Here is a 19,844-nt window from a genome sequence, read left to right on the forward strand (position 1 = left end):
CAGGGAACCTGGGAGTGACTCTCTCAGGACAAGGTGGCCCAGGGGGCTGGACCAACCTGGTGATCTGGTAGGGAGGAGACAGTACTAAAGAAAGGCAAGGCCCAGGGGGGCGCCTGGGTAGGGAGGGGCATCTGAAGATGAAAGACCAGATGCATCTGTGCCCACAAGACCACGGGCAAGGGAACGAGCCAGCACACTGGTGACGTGGTGTCCATCCTGCCCCAGGCAACCACCCAGCTGAGAAGTTCTTGCAAAAGCAGAGCCAAAAGTCTCAGTCTGACCCTGGGCTTGGTTCTCTCCCTCCCAAGACACAGCCCAGCCACGGGGATCGGGCTGTTCCCGGTGTGCAGCTGGGCCAGCTCTGGGATGGGGGGGCCCAAGGACATCTTGGCCACATCTCCCCATGGTCCACTCCACCCCCATCTCCTCTGGGAAAAACTTTCAAAGGCCACTCTTGCCGTCTCCACAGCCTCAAGGCAATGAAGTTCCTAGAATCACAGCATAGGGAAACATGGACTCTGCTTTTTGGTTTCATTTTGTTTTTCTAAGATCCCAGAAGCTCCTGACTCCTCCTTGGGATACATGCACAAAAACCCTGTCTGACCACCCACAGCCCACAGCCAGGACATTTGGTCAGTGTTAGTGACGTGCAGGCACCAACAGAAGAGTTCCAACGCCTTACGTTCCGTGGCACGCAGAGAATTCTTGTGAACGCTCCCACAGATGTCACACAGGGACTGGTGGCAGCCTCCCCAGGACCTCCCAGTGCTCCTGGGGGATGGTGGTTGCCAAGAAACAGAGGGCCTGTTGTGTCTCTGAGTTCAGGGAGCCCAACAGCACACAGCCACGTGTTCCTACACCTTCGCCCAGGCCTGGCAATCTACTGCAAGAACAGAGACCACAGCTTTCAGCCTCCACTTGACAGGGGGTGCTTGCTTTTATCGCCATGCTAGAGTGGAGGACAGGATGCACAGACAGGTCGGGATGGGGAGAGGGCCCAGCTGGGCCAGACCTGAGCAGGATGGCCCAGGAGGCAACATTCCAGAAATAGGGACAGAGGATAGAAACTGCATGTCAAGGGTGGGGCCAGGGGAAAGAGGATCCCAATAGCCTGCAGGACTAGCAAGGGTGATGTCCACAAGATGGTCTCCCCGGGAGCTGGAAATGCCTCCAGAGGCCCACTCTGGGGGGATGGCTCAGAAACGAGAGGAAGGCTTGAGGTCCCCCGGGGCTGGCACGACAGTCGGCTGGTCCTTCCAAAGCCCCCCAAGGCTGGCCTCTGCCTCAGTCCCGAGCTCAGCTCTACGAGGGAGGGCGTACCGATCCCATGAGACAGAACAAGGAGCTGACCTGCGCCCACAGTGCCCAGGGCCCAGGTGTCCGGCCCACGGGCTCCGCCCCAGCACCCCTGCTGGAGGCCGAGGCCCCGCACAGGGATGGCCGGGGCCAGCTCATGCGCCTCTCCTCCCCCCGCCAGCGGTTTCCACTCTGCGTCACCAGCACCTCTGACACAGGCAGTGGTTTTCACAGCCCTGGGACACACAGACGGGCCCTGTCTCCCCAGCCGGAGGACCCAGACGGCATTCTGCAGAGCGTGGTCGTTTTTTCACGTACTTCCCGTCTTGCCCGACCCGGCTGTCAGGTCCAGAAGAACTGGACCTTGCCTGTGTGTTGTCTGCTCCGAGCTGCCGTGGGTGAGCGTGGGCCTGACACAGCCCTCATGGAGAAGAGTCTCCTTCCAGGTAACTCTAGCAAAAGTCCAGGGCATCTAGCAGCTAGAACATTGCTCAGCACACACGACGCCCCAAAAAAACATTTGGGAAAAGATGGAAAAGAGGCAGGGTGGGAGGGAGGGAGGGAGGGAGGGAGGGAGGTCTGAAAAACAGAGCAACCCTGCAGGAATCATCTGCATTTGTTCGTGGGGATGGGATGCTTCAAGTCACAGGGTGTAAGTCAATCTAGCCAATCTAGCCGAAGAGGGAGTGGATTCCAATGTCCCTCTCCTGCTTGAAGCCTTTCCATGGCTCCCCACTGCCCTTAGTCCAAATTCCCTGCGGCGTGTCCAGGCTCTCCAAAGCCATTCAGAGTTCCCTTTCCAAATGCATCTCTCCTCACATCCCTTGGTGTGAAGCTTCCTCTCAAGCAAGTGCTCTGGTCCCTACCCTGCATCCCCACCCCCAGGCCTCTGTTCCTGCCCCTTCTCAGGACTCTCTCCCACATGTCCCTCCTTCTTAAAGAAACTCTCCTTAGGGACGCCTGGTGGCTCAGTGGTTGAGCATCTGCCTTTAGCTCAGGATGTGATCCTGAGGTCCTAGGATTGAATCCCACATCAGACTCCCCGCAGGGAGCCCACTTCTCCCTCTGCCTATGTCTCTACCTCTCTCTGTCTCTCATGAATAAATAGATAAAATCTATTATATATATATCTTCTTAGCGGCACTACCTGTGGAACTATCTGTTACTTCTCTAAGGCTCAGACCTGGTACTTCTCGAAACATTTTGTGTTCCCTACGGGATGTTCTAAAGGACAAGGAGGGAAGGAAGAGAGGCCCTGGTTACTCCAGATAGAGCCCAGGGGAGGTAGCTCAGGGAAGGGAGGACTAGAGGACTGCTCCCTGCTTCTGAAGAGCCAGAGCTCTGACTCCATTCACTGTGAGTGTCTACAGGTGCCTGGAATCCCCAAGGTGTCCCCCCTCCTGCCAACTTGCTGAAGTGAGGTGGGCATTTTTATTTGGTCTGCCCAGCATCACGTGGGACCCATCCTCCTGTGCACAGTCCCTACCAGTCAGGGAGGCTGGCCCTCCCCATACCACCAAGTGTCCATAATAACACATGGCCTGGTCATGGTGACTGGCTCACAGGGTACAGGGGATCCAAGGCAGGGCAATGAGAAGATGCCCTGGACTTCTGCTAGAGTCACTTGGAAGGAGACACTTCCCCACAAGAGCTCAGGGTGTCGGGTTCACGCTCACCTGCAGCAGCTCTTGCTGCCTGGTGGGGAGAGGCTGCTGGCCTGCCAACCAAGGGGCAAGCCAACCAAGAGCATTGAGGGAAAGAGATGGTGTCCCAAAGGCATTGCTGGAATCTCAAATTCAGCTGGTTATGGCTGCCCAGTTATGGAGGCCAAGAAATCCATGTAGTTTGGAAGGTCTGAGTGGGTTTCTGTCCCTGGCACTTGAGCATCATGATTAGGTTTCCATCAAAGAAGAGCCATCCTTCCAGGCCAAGGTACAGCTACCTTCCTATAGTCATACATCACGACTGTCCCTCCTGGGGCTCAGCTTTGTCTGGCTGCCTGCCCATCCCCCATGACCGCTGGCGGAGAGTCAGTCGGAGGGTGGGCGGGCACTGGACTGGAAAGAGGTAAGGGAGCTCCTGGAGCCACAGGTTGGGACTCACTGAGGACAGAGTAAGGCCATGGGGTGGAGGGAGAGAAGACAGTGGAGGGAAGGAGCAAACCGGGAACTCTAGGCCAGGACAGAGGAGGTGGGCGTGTGTGCCAGACAACCCTCATGATGCCAACCCTGGCCAGCTGTGCCACTCCCCAGGAGGCACAACCTTCCTGGCACCCACCCTCCGCAGACACTGCTCTGAAGAGGGCCCGTATCATCACATCACGGGGTGGGAACACCACACATGATCTGGAAACACCCCTGATGGGCTAAGGCCCACTCAACCTGAGTGCCCGCCCCGGGGCTGGTAGAGCGTCCTGGCTTGGGTGTCCCAGATCTGCTTCTTACCAGACCTGCCACATGCTCACTGTTGTGGCCTTAGCAAACCACTCCCTCTTTGGGCCTCAGTGGGCCACATGGCCCTTGATGCTCCTTCTTCTCAGAAACACACATGAATCTTCTGTCCAACTGAGGGCGACATGAAGCATGGAGCCCTGGCCTTTCCCAGCAAAGCATCTGATTTCCAGCAGGACGGGGACCCAGGGCCCCCTGCCCCGGGGGCTCATGTACCTGGAGCAGCAGGTGGGGCTGGCGCGGCACCCTGGCTTGCAGGCGGGCCATCTCTCCCGGCCCCGCCTGACCCCGGCAGCCCCTGCTGCTGCTTGGCCCACAATGCCTGCCACAATCAATTATTCAGAGTCCGAGGGAGGACGGGATCTGGTGATAAAGGACTGGATGTTAGCTGGAGGCTGGTGCTCTTTCTAAAGTGATTTACTTGGCTCCCTCCAAACTCACACCCTTAATGTAATTATTTACTTTGTCATTAAACACCCTCCTTCCACTCCAATTATTTTTAGAGTTTCTGGAGCCTATAGAATTAGCTGGGGAGGCTGCTCATTGGCCAGGGGAACCGGGTCCTCCCCCGAGGGATAGCACTGCTCACGCAGCCCGGGGACTTGCACTAGGGTTGGAGGCCGAGGCCAGGCCTGCCTCTCGTCCTCCCTAACTTCCTCCTTCTCCTCTTCCCACACTACCTCCCTACCCCCTCCCTTCCTTTCTTTCTAAAACAGAGATATAATTCACATACCATAAAATCCACCCTTTGAAAGTATACAATTCAGTGGTTTTTACTATATTCACAGGGTTGTGTAACCATCGCCAGAATCTAATTCCAGAACATTTCATCACCCAAAGAGGAGCTCCATATCTGTTAGCAGTCACTCCCCATTCCCTCCTCCCCACCCCCAGCTTTCTGCCTCTAGAGATCTGCCTGTTTGGGACAGTTCACATAAATGGGGTCCAACGACACAGCCCTCTGCGTCTGCCTGCTTTCACGGAGCATAATGTCATCGAGGTTCACACGTATTGAAGCAAGATTCAGTATTTCGCTCCTTCTTATGGTTAAATAATATTCCAGATGTGAATACACTACATTTTGTTCACCCATTAGCCAGCTAATGGACTTCTGGGTTATTTCCATCTGGGGGCTATTCTGAATCGCATCACTGTGAACATTTGTATACAAGTTTTGGTGTGTGCTGGGTTTCCAATTCCCTTTGGTCTGTACCTAAGAGTGGATCGTCATCTCCTCTCTCCCTCCTCTTATCCGCCCCATCCTGGGCTCAGAGCCGGGGAAGCTAGGGCCTGGCACGTCAGCACTGCCGTGGGTGGCTAGGAAGCTCTGCCCTGCTCTGGCCACTAACGATATGGCCAGGAGCTGGCACCTGTCCTCTCAGGCAGGTGATGTCACTATTTTGTCACCCACAGGCCAGACTCTCGTGCCCTATGCAGCTGGCCAGTGAGGCTTCATCACCCTCAGTCCACAGAGGAGGCAAGGGCAGCCCATGTTCATACCCCATGCCAGCCTGCCTCTAGCTAAAGGTACCTGTTGCTTTCCCTGTCACCAACAAGGCCAGGAGAGATGTGACCAGTGTGTGTAGATTCTGGGAATCACAAACGGAATGAAGGTCCCACCTGCATCCAGCCTCAGAACTTGCAGAGGTAGCAGTGTGTCTTTGACAATTTGTGCCTCCCTTTTGGAGCCTTCTCTCATGAATACTTCCAGGTACCCCAGTGCCCTTGGGCTGCCACAGGGCAGGGGCCTAGCACCTGATAACCCAAGTCACACAGAAGGACCTAGGACAACATGGGCCTCTGCACCAACCTGCAGGCAGAGTGATAGCTAACAGGGAAATACCAGGCACTCTGCTGGGGAGGGCTTTCCTGCCCTGACCACCCTCACACCATGCAGGACCACCTGCTCCTCCAGGCATGAAGCTTCCCCTGGACGTTCCTTCATTTCCAGGATGGCAGGGCCTGAGGATGGTGTAGAGCTTATGCCTGGTGTGCTCTGCCCAGCACCACACAAAATCCAAACCCTCCTTTCAAATGTCACTAATAAAAATGGGATGGAAATCAGACGCAGAAATGACCATCCTCAGACCAGAGGCATTGCTACCTTCAGACTTCCCAGGCCCCACAAACATAAGCTGGCAACCCATGTCCACTGGGAGCAGCGCCAGCCTGGACAGTCTCAGGGAAAGGGCCAAGAGCAGTTTCTCAAGAAAGAGCCCTCCAGTCCCCTCCTCCCCACCTGCCCAAGAGGAGAGACCAGCTGAACCTGGAGCAGGTCCCAACAAGCCACATGCACCCAGAGCTGGGCTGGACTGTGCCTCCAGCATCCACCACTGGCTAGGCAGCAGCCGGAGGACACAGACCCCAGAGGGGCCTCTGAACACAGTATCACTGGGCTTCCCAGTTCCAGGAACAGCAGCTTGTACTGAGGGGCTGAGGAGTGAAGGGAGCCCTTCCCTTAGGGGCTGACAGAGCCACCCTCAGCTCCTAGGGCCTTTGCACATGCTGCTCCTTGGGCTAGAAGGCAGATTCCCCTTGTATACATCATGGGCAAGCTTCTACTCCTTGTGAAGATTCTGCTCAGATACTCATGCATTCATTCACTCTCAAATTTATTTATTTGATGCATATGTGCTAGTCTCAGAAATAGTTCTAGAATAAGCATAATAACAGCAACAGCAATAATACTGAAAGCACCAACCACTACATCCAGAACGCTTACTATATGACACATGCTTCCAAGCATCTTACACTGCTTACCTGTAATCTTAGCCCTCAAAAGGTAAGTATTTTGCCCACTTTTAGGGTGAAGACACCGGGGTTCAGATCAGCAAAGGATATGCAAAGGGGAAGTGGGCAGAGCAAGGATTCGAACTTTATCTGTCCAAGCCCGAGCCTTGGCCCTCAGACCATGCTGGCCACCCCAGAGCTGGTTGTTCCATGCACCACTCCCTGTGGCTTGCCCTAAGCCCTGCCACACTTCATAGCACCACTTTGGTAGCCTCTCCCCAGGCTGCGTGTGCGGCAGCTGCCTGTAGAACCCGGGGTCAGAGAGGGCACGCAGCTGCAGATCGTGGACTCGCCAGGGCCTTACTCAGATATCGGAGCCTTGTCAGGTCCCACTCCTTTGCCGAAGTATTCTGATTGCTCTGGGCATCAGGTCATGGCCACGTCAGTACTGTGAGTGGTGGTGTGTGGTTTCTCCTTGGGGCCACAGCTCTTAGGGACAGAGACTATGGCTCCTGCTTCTTGGATGCTTCCCCTCCCTCCCTCCTACCTGCACCCTCTGGCGCTGGCACAGGGCTTGAGAGGGCAACAGTTCATTCAGAGGCACTGAGACTCCAACAGAGAGAGCCACAGGACCTCAGCCTGCGCGGTGGAGTGGCCACACATCCATCTAGCAGCCCCGGACACCCCTGGGCCTCACTCCCGAGCAGTCCTTCATTGGTCCCACTGGTCCCAGATGCCGCTGCTCATCCCTGCCATGCGACTGTCAGGCTGCCAGACCCAGGGACTTCTCATTGGACTCCCTGTCTCCAGTCTCTCTGCACAGGATGCCTCTCACTGCAGATAGCGCTTTCAAGTTGACACTGACCATCTGATGTGGCAGGGGTCTGCCTTAAATCCCGGTCACTGGTTCCCTGAGGCCTGGAGGCGAGGGGAGAGTCTAGGTACCCCACCTCTACTGAGGCAGGGGGCCCTCTCAGGTCCCACCTGAATACCCCACCCTAGAGCCACATGGACCAAATGCTACCTCCCACCCCCGCCCCACAACACACACCCCCATCGCCCTGCACTCCCAACAGGCCACTCTGCTGCCCCTTCCACCCACCCTTTCCTCTTTTCACCCGATGAAGCCCTCCACATCCTTCAGTTCCCAGCTCTGATACTGCCTCCCCATGAAGCTTCCAAGGCAGAATATGTCACCATCTCCTGAGCATCCCCATAGTGCTCTGTTCTCTGTCCCCCGATGCCTTCAACTAGGAGAGCTCCTGAAGGGCAGAAGCAGGGTTTCTACATCACCACATCTCTGACTGGTGTTCTGGAACCATCCATAGGATGCACACTTGAGCTCAGGAAACCCAGAGGCACCCAGGCCACCACCTCTGGAAGGCCATGGGTCCCCCTCCTCTTCCGAGTGCCCTGCTTCCACCCTGAACACCAGGCCTGACTTCATTATCTTCAAAATGTTCCCAAGATCAGAGGCGGTAAGACCTGGCCACAAACATAAAATAAATTATCCCCCCACACCAATGATAAATGGTTCTATTAGCAAACCAGATTGTTAAACTCCGATATAACAGAACGCAGGAAACTGGGGCCCATCCATTCTCCCTCCGGCGCACACTGAGTTGTAAATAGGTTATTTTGTGTGTAAATAACACATTAAAACACAGCATTAGCTGTGTCTTTTGATAGAGAGGAAATTGTTACAAATAAATAATTCCGGACAGGAATGTAAAATAAGCCAGATTTAATAGTGCATGCCTGGTGCAGCCGTGTTAAACATGACTAAAATGATAAACCCCAGAATATACTAATAGTAAACTATGCACTGACATCAAAGTAATGAGACTGTATTTTTACCAAGCTTTAGAAATGCTAAAATTAGTTTTGACAGAACCAAACGTCAGAAAAATGTTTCCAACATAAACACCATCAATTTGGGAAGCTGGGGTTCGGGACAGGACGGAGGCTGGGCTGGGAGCAGCTGTGTCCCATCCCATGGGCAATTCTCAGTCCATCGGTCTCCAGTTCTGGTGGTGTCACCAGATGACTGTGTGTGCTTCAGGTCTCTGGGCCTTGGCTTCCACATCTGTAAAATGGACAGATCTGAACTATATGATCACTCAGGCTTCTCTCAGTTCTGTATCTGGAAATGACTTTGAAGCTTTCCCCAACTCTGCAACAGTTAAATATGCACAAATGAACCCCAAGAAATGAGGCCATGTGTGCCGGGTGTGGCCAAGGCCCGGGGAGAAAACAGGAGCTGGAGCCACCAGGGTGGCCCTCAGGGGTTTCCATTCTCTGTGGGCAGAGCTCATCAGCTCACATGTGCCAGTCAGAAACACACAATGCGGGTCTGAAGTGGCCATGTGGGTGCGTTGGCCTCTACAACCAAGTGGGAGAAGTCAGGCAGGCCAGTGGAAGGCACAGAGCACAGCCCCTGGGCTGGGCCTTGAACGCTACGCCGAGGCGGGGGCTGCTGTGTTGGGGCAAGTGGGGCATCTGCTCTGATCTGGATGGCAGCTGTCTTGTTTATTTGTTTAAGATGTATTTATTTTCAGACAGAGAGAGGGTGAGAATCTCCAGCAGACTCCCCGCTAAGTGCAGAGCCGGATGTGAGGCTTGATCTCACGACCCCGAGGGATTTGAGACTTATTTTTTTGATGCCCAATGAGCCTAGGAGGTTGACACTCACCACCTCGCTTCCTGCCCCCCAGTTCTCTACTCTTTTCAAGAGGAACGTTTCCTTGTACTTGCTAGTGCAGAGGGCGCCTAGGCTTTGGTAGTTGCCTTGGGCCAGAGTGTGGGCAGGAGGGTCAGTGGTGTTGATCCACCTCAGCACCCAAAAATGGGTCAGTCAGTCAGCCTGGCCTGGGTGTAGTGTTCCAAAATTTGACGGTAGTAATAGCCTTCTTTAGTTTTAGGAGTACTGAAGGGAAGTTTTCGGGCTGCAGCACCATCATCGCATCATCAACCTGATGTTCAATATATTCCTGTAAAATCCCAACCTGAGTTGACACCAAGAGTTGGACGCTCAACCGACTAAGCCACTCAGGTGCCTCTGGCTGGCAGCTGTTTTGAGGGACTTTCAGAGAGGCCCTTAGAGCATGAGGTCTCAAGGTCACAGGAGACCGCGATGTGCAAGACGAATGGGCATTCACATTCGTGTCACTAACATTTGGTCACTAAACAGACCCTCTGATAGCCACTCTATAAACACTCTCCCATTTCATCCCACAAGAGCCAGATGTAGTTCCCATGGCCATCTCTACTTCAAGAACTTCAGAAAAGTTAGAGGGCTTGCTCCAGGGCAAACAGCTAACAACAGGGAGCTGGCAAGAGCCCAGGTCCTTTCTACCATATTCCACTGTGGGCCAAAAGGAGTCTCCAACCCTCACCTCTGCCTCTGGAGCGCCGACCCTCCAGCTCAGCCCTGGCACATGAGACCTCACTAGCCAGGGCATCATTAAGTCATTCAGGGGCCCCTAGAAAAAGTCCAGGCAGTCGTGCTGTATTCTGCTTCCTGAGTGTGCGAAGCTGTCGGGGGAGGACCGAGCTCTGCTCTTGGAGAAAAGTCTGGTGGGAACTGGCTGTTCCATGTGGCTGGGCCATTAAAACAAACTCAGTAGCAGCGACAACAGCCATCCTGAAAATCACTTAAATAAGAATAATTGCCCACTTAGTCACACCTGAGTACATCCTCCAGCCCAAGGCAGAAATGTGTGGCCGCAGCAGAGCAATTCAGGTAGGCTGGGGAGGCTGGCCCACTAGGCAAGTTCCAGAGGGCCTCAGGAGGGGAGCCGGGGCCAAGAAGCAGGCCAGCCCAACTCACCCCAGGGACCTCAGAGGCAGCAGGCCATACCAGCCTACTGGCACACACTTGGCATGACAGTGTCAGACTCCCCTTCCTCAACCATCATTTACCGGGTGTCTTCCTTGCTGGGGGATGAGCCAACAATGCCCTGCCCATAGGGCATTATAGGGCGATGGCCCAGAATCAAAGAGAGGACAAAGACACCAAGGACTCAGAGGCATTTATCAAATTACAGGGCACACAGTAAGGTCCAGTGATTTGGGTAACATTTCCTCACCCTGGCACCCCAGAAACAATGCTCGCCACCTGAGTTGTTTACAGACTCTGGAATTCACACAGTATTCCAAGATGGACAGGGATGGGCAAAAACGGACCACTGGGCAAAAACGTGCCTGGAAGAAACTTTCGAAGAAGCGAACAGGGCCAGTAAACAAGGTGATCTCGGGTGGCCGGTGCAGTGGGGCCACGCTGCCACAGGAGTCAGGTGCTGAGAGTCACACATGCTCAACCCTGGTGGACACGCAGGTCACCACCCTGCCAGTACTAACCAGCTGTACCTGGTTAGTGTGCCCCCTCCAGGGATGCACGCCCCACCTCGGCCCAACTGTATCCAACGTAAACATACCCGAAACCAGGCCCCCGCCTGGGAGATTCCATCTCCATGGGGTTGGAGTGGCCTGGGGATCTGTATCTATTACGATTGTATCATGGGTTTCTGAGGCATGGTCAGCCTCAGCAACCTCTGGTCTGCTCCCACCCACTAGCATACGAGGGAGAAGGCTGAGTTAGCAAGGCCAGGGATCAAGGTCAGGTCACCTACCCAGAACAGCCTGTGATAGTGAAGCAAAGCAGGACAGTAACTCAGGCCTGATTTGCAGCCCAGGGCTCCCTCTACCACTCTCCAGTAGGAAGACAGCAGAAATCTGGTCTACCTACCCCTGTCCAGCCTCAAAGTCAACTAGCAAGAGCGACCAGCGAAGGGAAGCCTTTTGAAGTCAGGCAGAGCTTCCAGGCCTAGAAAAGGAAAACTTTAGTAACAGCTACTAAAGCAGAGACTTAGCCTGGACCTCACACAGAGCTAACTTAGCACCTGTCACTGTACGTTGCTAACTCCAATAATTCTCACAACACGGTAAGGTAAGGACCATTGCTGTGTCCATTTTATAGATGTGGAAACAGAGGCTCAGACCTGCCCAAGGACAGCAGAGCTGGGCCTTACCCAGGTGGTGTGGCTTTAGAGTCTGAGCTGTTTCTTACCACTTCTCTGGACCACCTGCAAGAAGGGCAGCAGCAGGAGCAGCCACTCCCCGTGAGCTACCCTGTGCCAGGCAGGCGGGAGCACGTTGTGTCTTGTAATTTTCCCATATCAGCTCAGCATGTGATTTCCACTTTACATAAGGAAAGTCATGTCTTGCCTCATGCAGCTAGAACACAGAAGGCCCCACGCTTACAAGTGCATCAGAATCTCCACAGCTTGCCCAGCCCCACTCCCAGAAGCACAGCTCCCGGAGGCCTGGATGGGGGGCCCCAACTCCCAGGGATGCTGATGCTGCTGGCGAGGGACCAGACTGAGAGGGACCCTGGCCCAGCACACAGTGGGCATTCTGCAACAGTTAGGTGTTGCCACGGTAGTGCGCCTCACAGAATTTCTAAAGCCCGTCTGGATATTTGACCTCAGGGACTTAGCAAAGCTCTCAGACCCAGACTCAGCTCCAAGTTTTATGGCTCCAGATTTTCCAATCATCCCAGCCCGGAGGCCTGGAGTAGCTGGGTCCCTGGTGCTCTCAGCTGAGGCACACAGGTTCAGAAATATTTTTGGAAAGAAAACCTACTGTTGAGGAGGAAAATACGACAGCATTTGGGCAGTTTCGGTGTAAAGCAATGAAAAACATCTGAATCAAATTGCCTTTAAAATTACGCCATTTTAAAAATTAAAGGGGGAAAAAAGCTCTAGGCCAAAATGTGTTTTTTAAAAGATTTATGGTCTCCAAAGCGTTAGCACCACAGCTAAATAGGCTGGGAAAGGACCCACCGGCCTGGGCCTCTGCCGGCCTGGGCCTGAGCTTCTGCCGTCTGTTCCTAGCCAGCTGCTCCCACCAGACAGGTGATTCACTGAACCTGCCCCCAGTCTGACCACAGTGCTGCTTCGCCCTCTGCCACCACCCTGTCCTGCTGTGCACACGTGGGCTCAGAGAGGTAGCAACTCTGAGTGGAAATACCCAGCCCCCAGCAGGTCCGGCTCCACAACACCTAAGGGAGGTCAAACAACAGGGGCCAGGCGGGCCAGGTGACTATTCGGGTCCCTCTGCAAGTAAGTCATGGCCTCAGATATCAAAGAATAGGTCATTTGGAAGAGAGAAGGCGCCGCCAGCCTATTGCACAAATGACTTTCTGTGGCTGGTGCAGGGCTGGACAGTTATCACCAAGTATCAGTGGATTGGACTTTATGGCCCAAATCACCCAATGAAAACACCAAAAGAAGAAAAAAAAAATAGACTCACTGCGTGACGGGGAGCCTCAGATCTTATTCTCTGCTCAACCAGCAAGTGGCCTTAGGCAAGTCCCGGCCCTACCTCGTCTCAGTCTCATTCACAAAATGGAGAAGCTCCGAGCACTCATGAAAAAAACGTGCCTGCCACCCCAGCCTCGTACTCAGCAGCTCCCTGTGCTGGGAGATGTTCGACGACAGGCTCTGACAGGAGACAGCGGGAGCAGACAGTCCTGATTTGTAGCATTTGCCAATTTTCCTGCCTTAACTACTCCCACTGTGGCCGACTTCTAGTTACCAACCTAAGGTCAAGGATGGCAGAGCTGGAAGATGTCCACAGTCCCCTCACACAAGTTAGCAGAGGCTGGCTTCAGCACACCCCTGCTCTCAGAGGTAGTTACAGTCTACTAGAGGATTCTAGAAGGCTGAAGGTCCTTAAGAACCAAAGAGATGGGCTTCCTATATGCACTGTCCATCACCCTGAGTCCCATCAGGGCAACCACTGCTGATGGGACCTCTAGGTATCTAAAGTTGTGATAGAGGTAAGATATAATTGGTACCCTGCTTTTTTTACTTACTGTTGGAACCTAGGCACACCCGGGGGAGCCCACCCCGACCATGATCATAAAGTCTTGATAAACATTTTCAGTGGCTATGTGACGTTCTATTCAATAACTATTCCATGGTTTGATTAATCAACCTCTTCCCATGGAACACACAAGCTTGGCATTTTGTGGCTTATCACACATCGGTCCAGAGGATGGGTGAGTCTTGCATGAAGATGTCGGGAGCACTGTCATGAGCAAGCAGCAGTGATGACAAAGGGGCCAGGTCCTACAAACCAGCAGGGTCACAAGGTGTCCAGATGTAGGGGGTTGCCTGTATTGCAGGTCAGCCTCCGACCCCTCGATTGAACCCTCTCACCCCATCACCAGTTCCAGAGGCTTCAATCTCACCACTGGAATTGTATGGCTCTGGCTCTAAGGATGAACACATCTCTTTAGGCAGAAGGATTTCACATCCACATTATTTTCCTACTGTCAAAAACTAGAAACAGCCTAAGTATTCAATAACAGAGGACTGTCACAAGATCATGAGGACGCTAGATGACATCTGCCAAATATCCAAATGTCCACCTCATGACTGGGAAAACGGGGCCCAGAGGTAAATGGCATGGCCCAGGGGATGTGGCTGGAATGAGGACCCAGGCCAACAGCCCCCTGTGCGCTGCACTGCTCCTGCTTGAGTCCTGGACGGCCCTTCCCCACAAACTGTGCAGACAGGGCCATGGGGAGCAGGAGTGGTGAGGAGGCTTCCCAGTGGCAGCGGCGTCTGATTGAGACTCATTCCAAAGATCGGTCATATCCACCGTCTTCTGGAACCGCATCAACCGAAACCGCATCAACCGAAACCGCATCAACCGAGCACTCCTCCGGGGCCAAGGAACCAGGGGATGGGGGCCTGCAGGAATGGGCAGGGTCAGCATCCTAAGGAAGGATGCAGGTGTGGAAGAGCAGGGTTGGATGCCTCCGTGAGGCCACTGCACCCCAAGCTGCAGGTCTGCTGCCCGTTCCCCCAGATCCAGATCCCCTCAAGCATTTGCTGTTATTGTATGTTGGTGACAACTGTGTCTGACACTAGAGGGGCCTCCTCTCCCCCCAGTTACATCCTAATCACTGTCTAATTACTGCCTGTGTCTGTTCTTTGCTACTGTGGCATGGCAGTAAATCTCACCATGTGGCAGTTCATCATCTACTCATGGCTCAGGAGAGGCCAACCCAGGCCGAGGCAGGGAGACCAGAGGGCCCAGGGGCAGGCCAGAGTAGCACCGAGGGCTGGGCTTGCCAGGGCTCACTCAGGCCTCAGAGGCCATGCATCTGTCCATCAGGCAGAGGGACATCTTGAGCTATCACCCCAGGGCAGCATAGGCCCTGGCTCTGGAGAAGGAACAGATCACATGCAGACACAGCCAGGCCCAGGATGAGCCAGCTCTAGGACCAGGCAGCAGGGCCACCCAGCCACCTGCAGACTCCCACTCTCAGCCTCCCCTTCCCTCATCTCCTGACACCACCCTGTGTGGGGGGTCGGCCCTGGGCTTTGGCTCCTTCCTCCACCCCAGCTGGTCACAGAGGGAGAGCCTGGAGAGCTCATCTCCAAGATGGACACGGGTCAAGGGGCATCATCCAGGTAGGGAGGCCAAACGCCTACCTTCCTAGGGGGGAACAAGAAGGTTGGTCTCAGATCTCCTTCTCTGAACTTGAGCCACACAGCCTAATCATGACCTCTAAGTGAGCATCACGGGAGGCAGGGGGTGAGGATAAAATAAATGTAGTAATGACAACATAGAGGTCCTCTGGTTCACTGCTGGAAACACCAACCCCCTCCTCCCCTTCTCAGTGTCTCCCCGATACCCTGGGCTCCAGCCTCCAGCTGTGCCCGGTGCCGCCCATGGACCAGGAGCACCAGCATCACCTGAGTTCTGGTGGGAAATGCAGAAACTCAGCCCCGCCTGACTGCTAGATTGAGCTCCGCACTTCAGCGAGCCTGGCTGCATGTGCAGGTGCATATGCGGGTGCATGTGCGAGCACATCAAAGTGTGAGCGGCCCCGCCCCCCTTGCACACCCATCCTGCCAGGGCGAATCTGCCCCCACCACTCTCCGAGCTGTGCCTGAGCGGCGGGAGCAACAGGCCATGACTAAATGCACTTGAATAAAAAAGGAAAGAAAAGAAATCTAAGACTCTCCATTCCTCAGAGACAGAAATAGTTTTGCGGCCTCCAGATGGATGGTGCACACACAAGGGGAGGTCTCGCCTTCCCGCCAAACTTTCCCGACGGGATGCTGGCACGGACCAGTGGAAACCAGAGAGTATTTCTCTTCGGGGCAGTAAATGAGAGGCTGTGGCTCGTGTAGTCCTTCTGTTATAATTAAGTTGGCCAGAAATTCACCTAAGGATACTAAATTCTGTACCTGACCCTCTAATTACAGCCAGAAGGGATCAGGAGACAATTACTTTCCAAAATAGTCCCTGGCGGGCCAGAGGCCAGGAGCCGTGTCTCTGGCACATCTCAAATGTGCCAAGCGAACGCACCCGGGGCCGCCTGGCAGATTGAGGGCGGCCAGGACCCCCCAACCCCGCGCCCGCCCAAGCAACCTGCCGGCAAACGTCACTGGGCCTGGGATCCCCAGGAGCAGACGGGGGCGGGGTGCGCCCTCCCCTTCGCCCCCCATAAACCAGCACGCCTGCCTGAGCACATCGGCCATCAGCCTAATTAAATCCTAACGGGCTAATGAAAAACACCCCCGCTGGCAGCTGAGCATGCAGGACACCAAGTACCTCCGTGGGCAGCTACCGCCGCCGCCGCCGTGGCCACCGCGAGAGCAGAGGCCTTCCTGCCCGGGTCCGGGAAAGCCGCACCCTCCAGGCTCCCACTCTTGGCGTCTTTCTTCTCCGTGGCAGTGATTGGGGCCGACGTCTCCATCTCAGCCGCTCATAGTCCTGGGTGACAACCCTGGAGGAAAAGACAAAGACACTCACCAACATTGACTGCCCCCAGACCCAGCCGGGATACATCGACCCAGATTCGTGGCAACCAACTTAATTCTCTTATAATTGGGAAGGAGGGTTTAATTAATTTGGAGAATTATTAGTTCTGAGATTCATCTGGGTATGGAAACGACCTCAAGGACCCCAGCCGAGCGTGGGCGTTGCCCCCTACCCCAGATTTTTTAAAATCTGACCAACAGGTTCCTACTGCCCATGGCAGTGACGACGAGCAAGGCCCACTTTGAGAAAGGAAGTCCGAAGTAACAGCCTCCAACTCGGGATCACAGGAAAGTCCAAATAGTGTGACAACGACTTAGTGGTCCTCAAAGGAAAGCCTTTGGTTTCCTGTTCCCTCCCTGCTCACCAGGATCCACCTCTCATTTATTTGTGTGTGTGTGCATTCATTCATTCATTCATTCATTCAACAGATCTTTCATCATTTACTCACTGGCGCAGACTCAGCACATTTTTAAGCCCCTATTACGTATCAGGCTTTCTGTCTGGTGCTGAAGGTATAGTCCACGGAGTTTACATTCTACTTGGGAAAGAGATGATATACAAGGGGAAGGGGAATAAATGTAAACTTAGTTTCAGTTAGCTAGAAGTAGCGTAAAAAAAAGAAAGCCAAGTGGTAAGCTAGGGCAGGGTGGGAGGGGTGGAGGGACAACGGCCTTGCCTTTCTGAGGTTGGAATGGGGTGCCAGTGAAGCTCTGAGGGAGCCCACAGCAGCCAGAGGGCAGAGGCAGGAGCTTGTTTGAAGAATGGACCTGGGTGGGCAGAGGTTGGCTTGTTTCAAGAACAGCAAGGTGAGGACAGACCCTGGAGGGCTTTGAGCAAAGGGGGGACATGACAGGTCTCACAGTATATCGGGGTCACTCTGCTGTTGTGAGAGTAGATCTGGAGAAAGAAGCACTATGGGAATGACCCAGGGAGACATGATGGTGATCTGGATTAAGGGGGAGGTGGTGGAATGCAGAGATCACAGACCTCCTAGGGCTTGGACGTGGGCTGTGGTGGAAAGAGGGGGAGCCCGAGGGGGAGGGCGGGGGGCGGGGGGACGCAGGGCCCAGGTAATGCTCCGTCTGAGGCTGGGTTCTGGGTCACAAGCAAGCCTTTCACTCACATGCCTCATCACTCACAGATACTACTAACCGATTATTTGTATCAAGTCACAGAACAGAAATGTGAAAGCCAAACTTCTTAAAAGAAGAGCAGTAGCATCAAAGACGGCTCCTATTTTTGGCTGAGGACCTGGATGAATGAATGGTGCTGTCATTTGCTGAGACGGAGCCCAGTGGGTGAGAAGCAGGTTTGGAGCAGAAATCAGGAGCTCAGTCTGGGCCCCATCAAGTCTGAAATCCTTTTTAAGCCACACAGAGACTGTCGGAAACGTAAGTCAGAGCTCGGGGTAGAGGCAGAGGCTGGAGACAGGAATATGGCAGCCATTGGGAAAGATCAGATGGGATGGAAGCGAAGAAGAGAAAGTTCCAGAGCTGAGACAGGGGCACTCCAACATTTCCAGGAATGAGAAAAGAAACCAGTCAAGGAGAGTAAGCAGGAGTAGCCAGTGGGAGAAAGAGAAGGAAAAAACCACAAGGAGAGCATGGGGGTGCCAGAAGCCAATGCAGGAGTGATACGCCTTGAAGAGGGGGGAGCAATCAGCTCCCTCCCAAGCTACTGAGGGAGGGAGACGGTGTGGCGACCAGGGCCCAGGTGGAGGTCAAGAAATGAGTGGAAGTAGGAGAAACAGAGGTATAAACAATTTAGTCAGGAAGCTTTGCCATAAAAGCAGAAAAAAAAAAAAATGATGCGACAACTGAAGAGCCCAGAGGTCCTCCGTGGTGGTTGTGTCGGGAGGCAGGGCCAGTTTGCAGGCCCGTGGGAAGGGAATGTTCTGGTCGGGAGCCCATGGGTCGCAGCAGGACAGAAACCAAAGACACTGTTCAACTCCATCCCCACCCTCAAGGTTAAACTCATATCTGCAGGTACAGAATTTCCATCTTGTTAAATCCACCCAAAACTCTCACGTCTTTCTAAGTGGAAAATGGGAGGTCCTGGACCGCCTCGTTCTGTCTGCACACACCGGCCTGTCCCGCTTCCGCCAGCTTTCACAAACTCCCTGTCAAGGAAACCCAAGGCAGACGGGGACCCAGGAATCTCCTTGCAGGTTTTGGTGAGTGACGGCTTTCCTCTGGCCTCCAGTCTATCTGCATAGGTCATCTGTTCTCTCCGGCTCTGCTTAGCAGCAACGCCTGGCTCAGGCCTGCTCTGCCTTCCGGGCTCCCTTAGCCTCGGCACAGGGACCACCCTCCCCCAGCCATCTGAGCTGCACTTCTGGGTCACCTCCCTCCTCCCCATTTTCTTCCATCTGATGGGCTGTGATTGCACTCACTTTCCCAAAACACCTCGCCAGGGGGTGCCTCTGGAGCCGGCTGCTCTGGTACCCTTCCCTTCCGGGTCAGGGGCACCTTCTACACCACGTCTGGTCCTCTTCCAGGTTGTCATCTCCCCAGACAACCAGGGGCCTTCCCCAAACCCAAATCTCACCACATTCCCCACCCTCACCTCCCCCACCACCCCTGCTGGCCAAGGCCTCGCTGAGTCCCTTTTACCTTTAAGCAAAGCCTTCCTGCAGCCCCTTCTCCCCACCTCTCCTTCGCACCCAGCCAGGCATGACCAGCCCTGCCCTGTACACCACCAGGCCTCAGCTCAAGGCGTGCCACGCAGCAGCAACCCTTCACCCTTTCTGTTCCTTCCAGATGCCACTTGGACTTCAGCTCCTGCGGGGAGCCACCTAACTCCTCGTCACTGCTTAGGGATCTCGCCACCAAGGAACACCCTCATACTGAATTCATCAGCACCTCCAGGTCAGGCTGGCACAGACCAACTGCTCAGGAATGCCTGGCAAAGCAAAGGGACCTCAGTGGCAGGAAACCACAGCTCTTTGAAATGCAAGTGATTTTGTGAACAGCCTGCCTTTTCCTCCCAAGAAGCTCAGGTAAAGGAATTCAGGCCCAACATTGAAACACACTTTGAATTGGAAGTAAGGACAAAAATAAAAACAACAGCTGGAACAACAAAACTTTAATAAGCATTTACTGGCTGCCAAACACCTTATAAGAGTGATCTCATTTAAGCCTCACAACATTTTACATAGAAAGAAACCAACGCTTAGGGGTGCCTGGGTGGTTCAATCAGTTAAGCATCTGCCTTCAGCTCGGGTCGTGATCCCCAGATCCTGGGATCAAGGCCCATGTCAGACTCCCTGCTCAGGTGGATGGGAATCTGCTTCCTCCTCTGCTCCCCGCCCCCCACTCGCCCCCCATTCATGTGCTCACGCTCTCTCTCAAATAAAATCTAAAAAGAAAGAAACCAACAGAGAAGTTGAGTAACTTGCTCAAAGATGCACACTTAGAGGTGGCTGTGCCAGGCCTTGAGCCCAGGCTGTCTGGCCCCAAAGCTGTACTCTCAAGCACCACAGTGAGCTATCCCTTGCATCAGGATCCCACAACACTAAGGGAT

At 54.1% G+C, this 19,844-nt stretch overlaps 1 protein-coding gene across 2 annotated transcripts in view; it reads right to left on the reverse strand.

Moving 5' to 3' along the window:
- GLI2 (GLI family zinc finger 2) overlaps positions 1 to 19,844 on the reverse strand; it is a 254,303-nt gene that overhangs the window by 169,925 nt on the left and 64,534 nt on the right. The window contains exon 2 of one of the 2 annotated variants that reach the window (XM_072788859.1): positions 16,113 to 16,287. In XM_072788859.1, the coding sequence (XP_072644960.1) occupies positions 16,113 to 16,257 (145 nt within the window). In that variant the 5' untranslated portion in view covers positions 16,258 to 16,287. Of the gene's footprint in view, positions 1 to 16,112; positions 16,288 to 19,844 lie in introns of those variants that run through there. The other variant, XM_072788861.1, reaches the window with a different exon arrangement.

The sequence above is a fragment of the Canis lupus genome, chromosome 20 (assembly GCF_048164855.1).
Source record: "Canis lupus baileyi chromosome 20, mCanLup2.hap1, whole genome shotgun sequence".
NCBI lineage: Eukaryota > Metazoa > Chordata > Mammalia > Carnivora > Canidae > Canis > Canis lupus.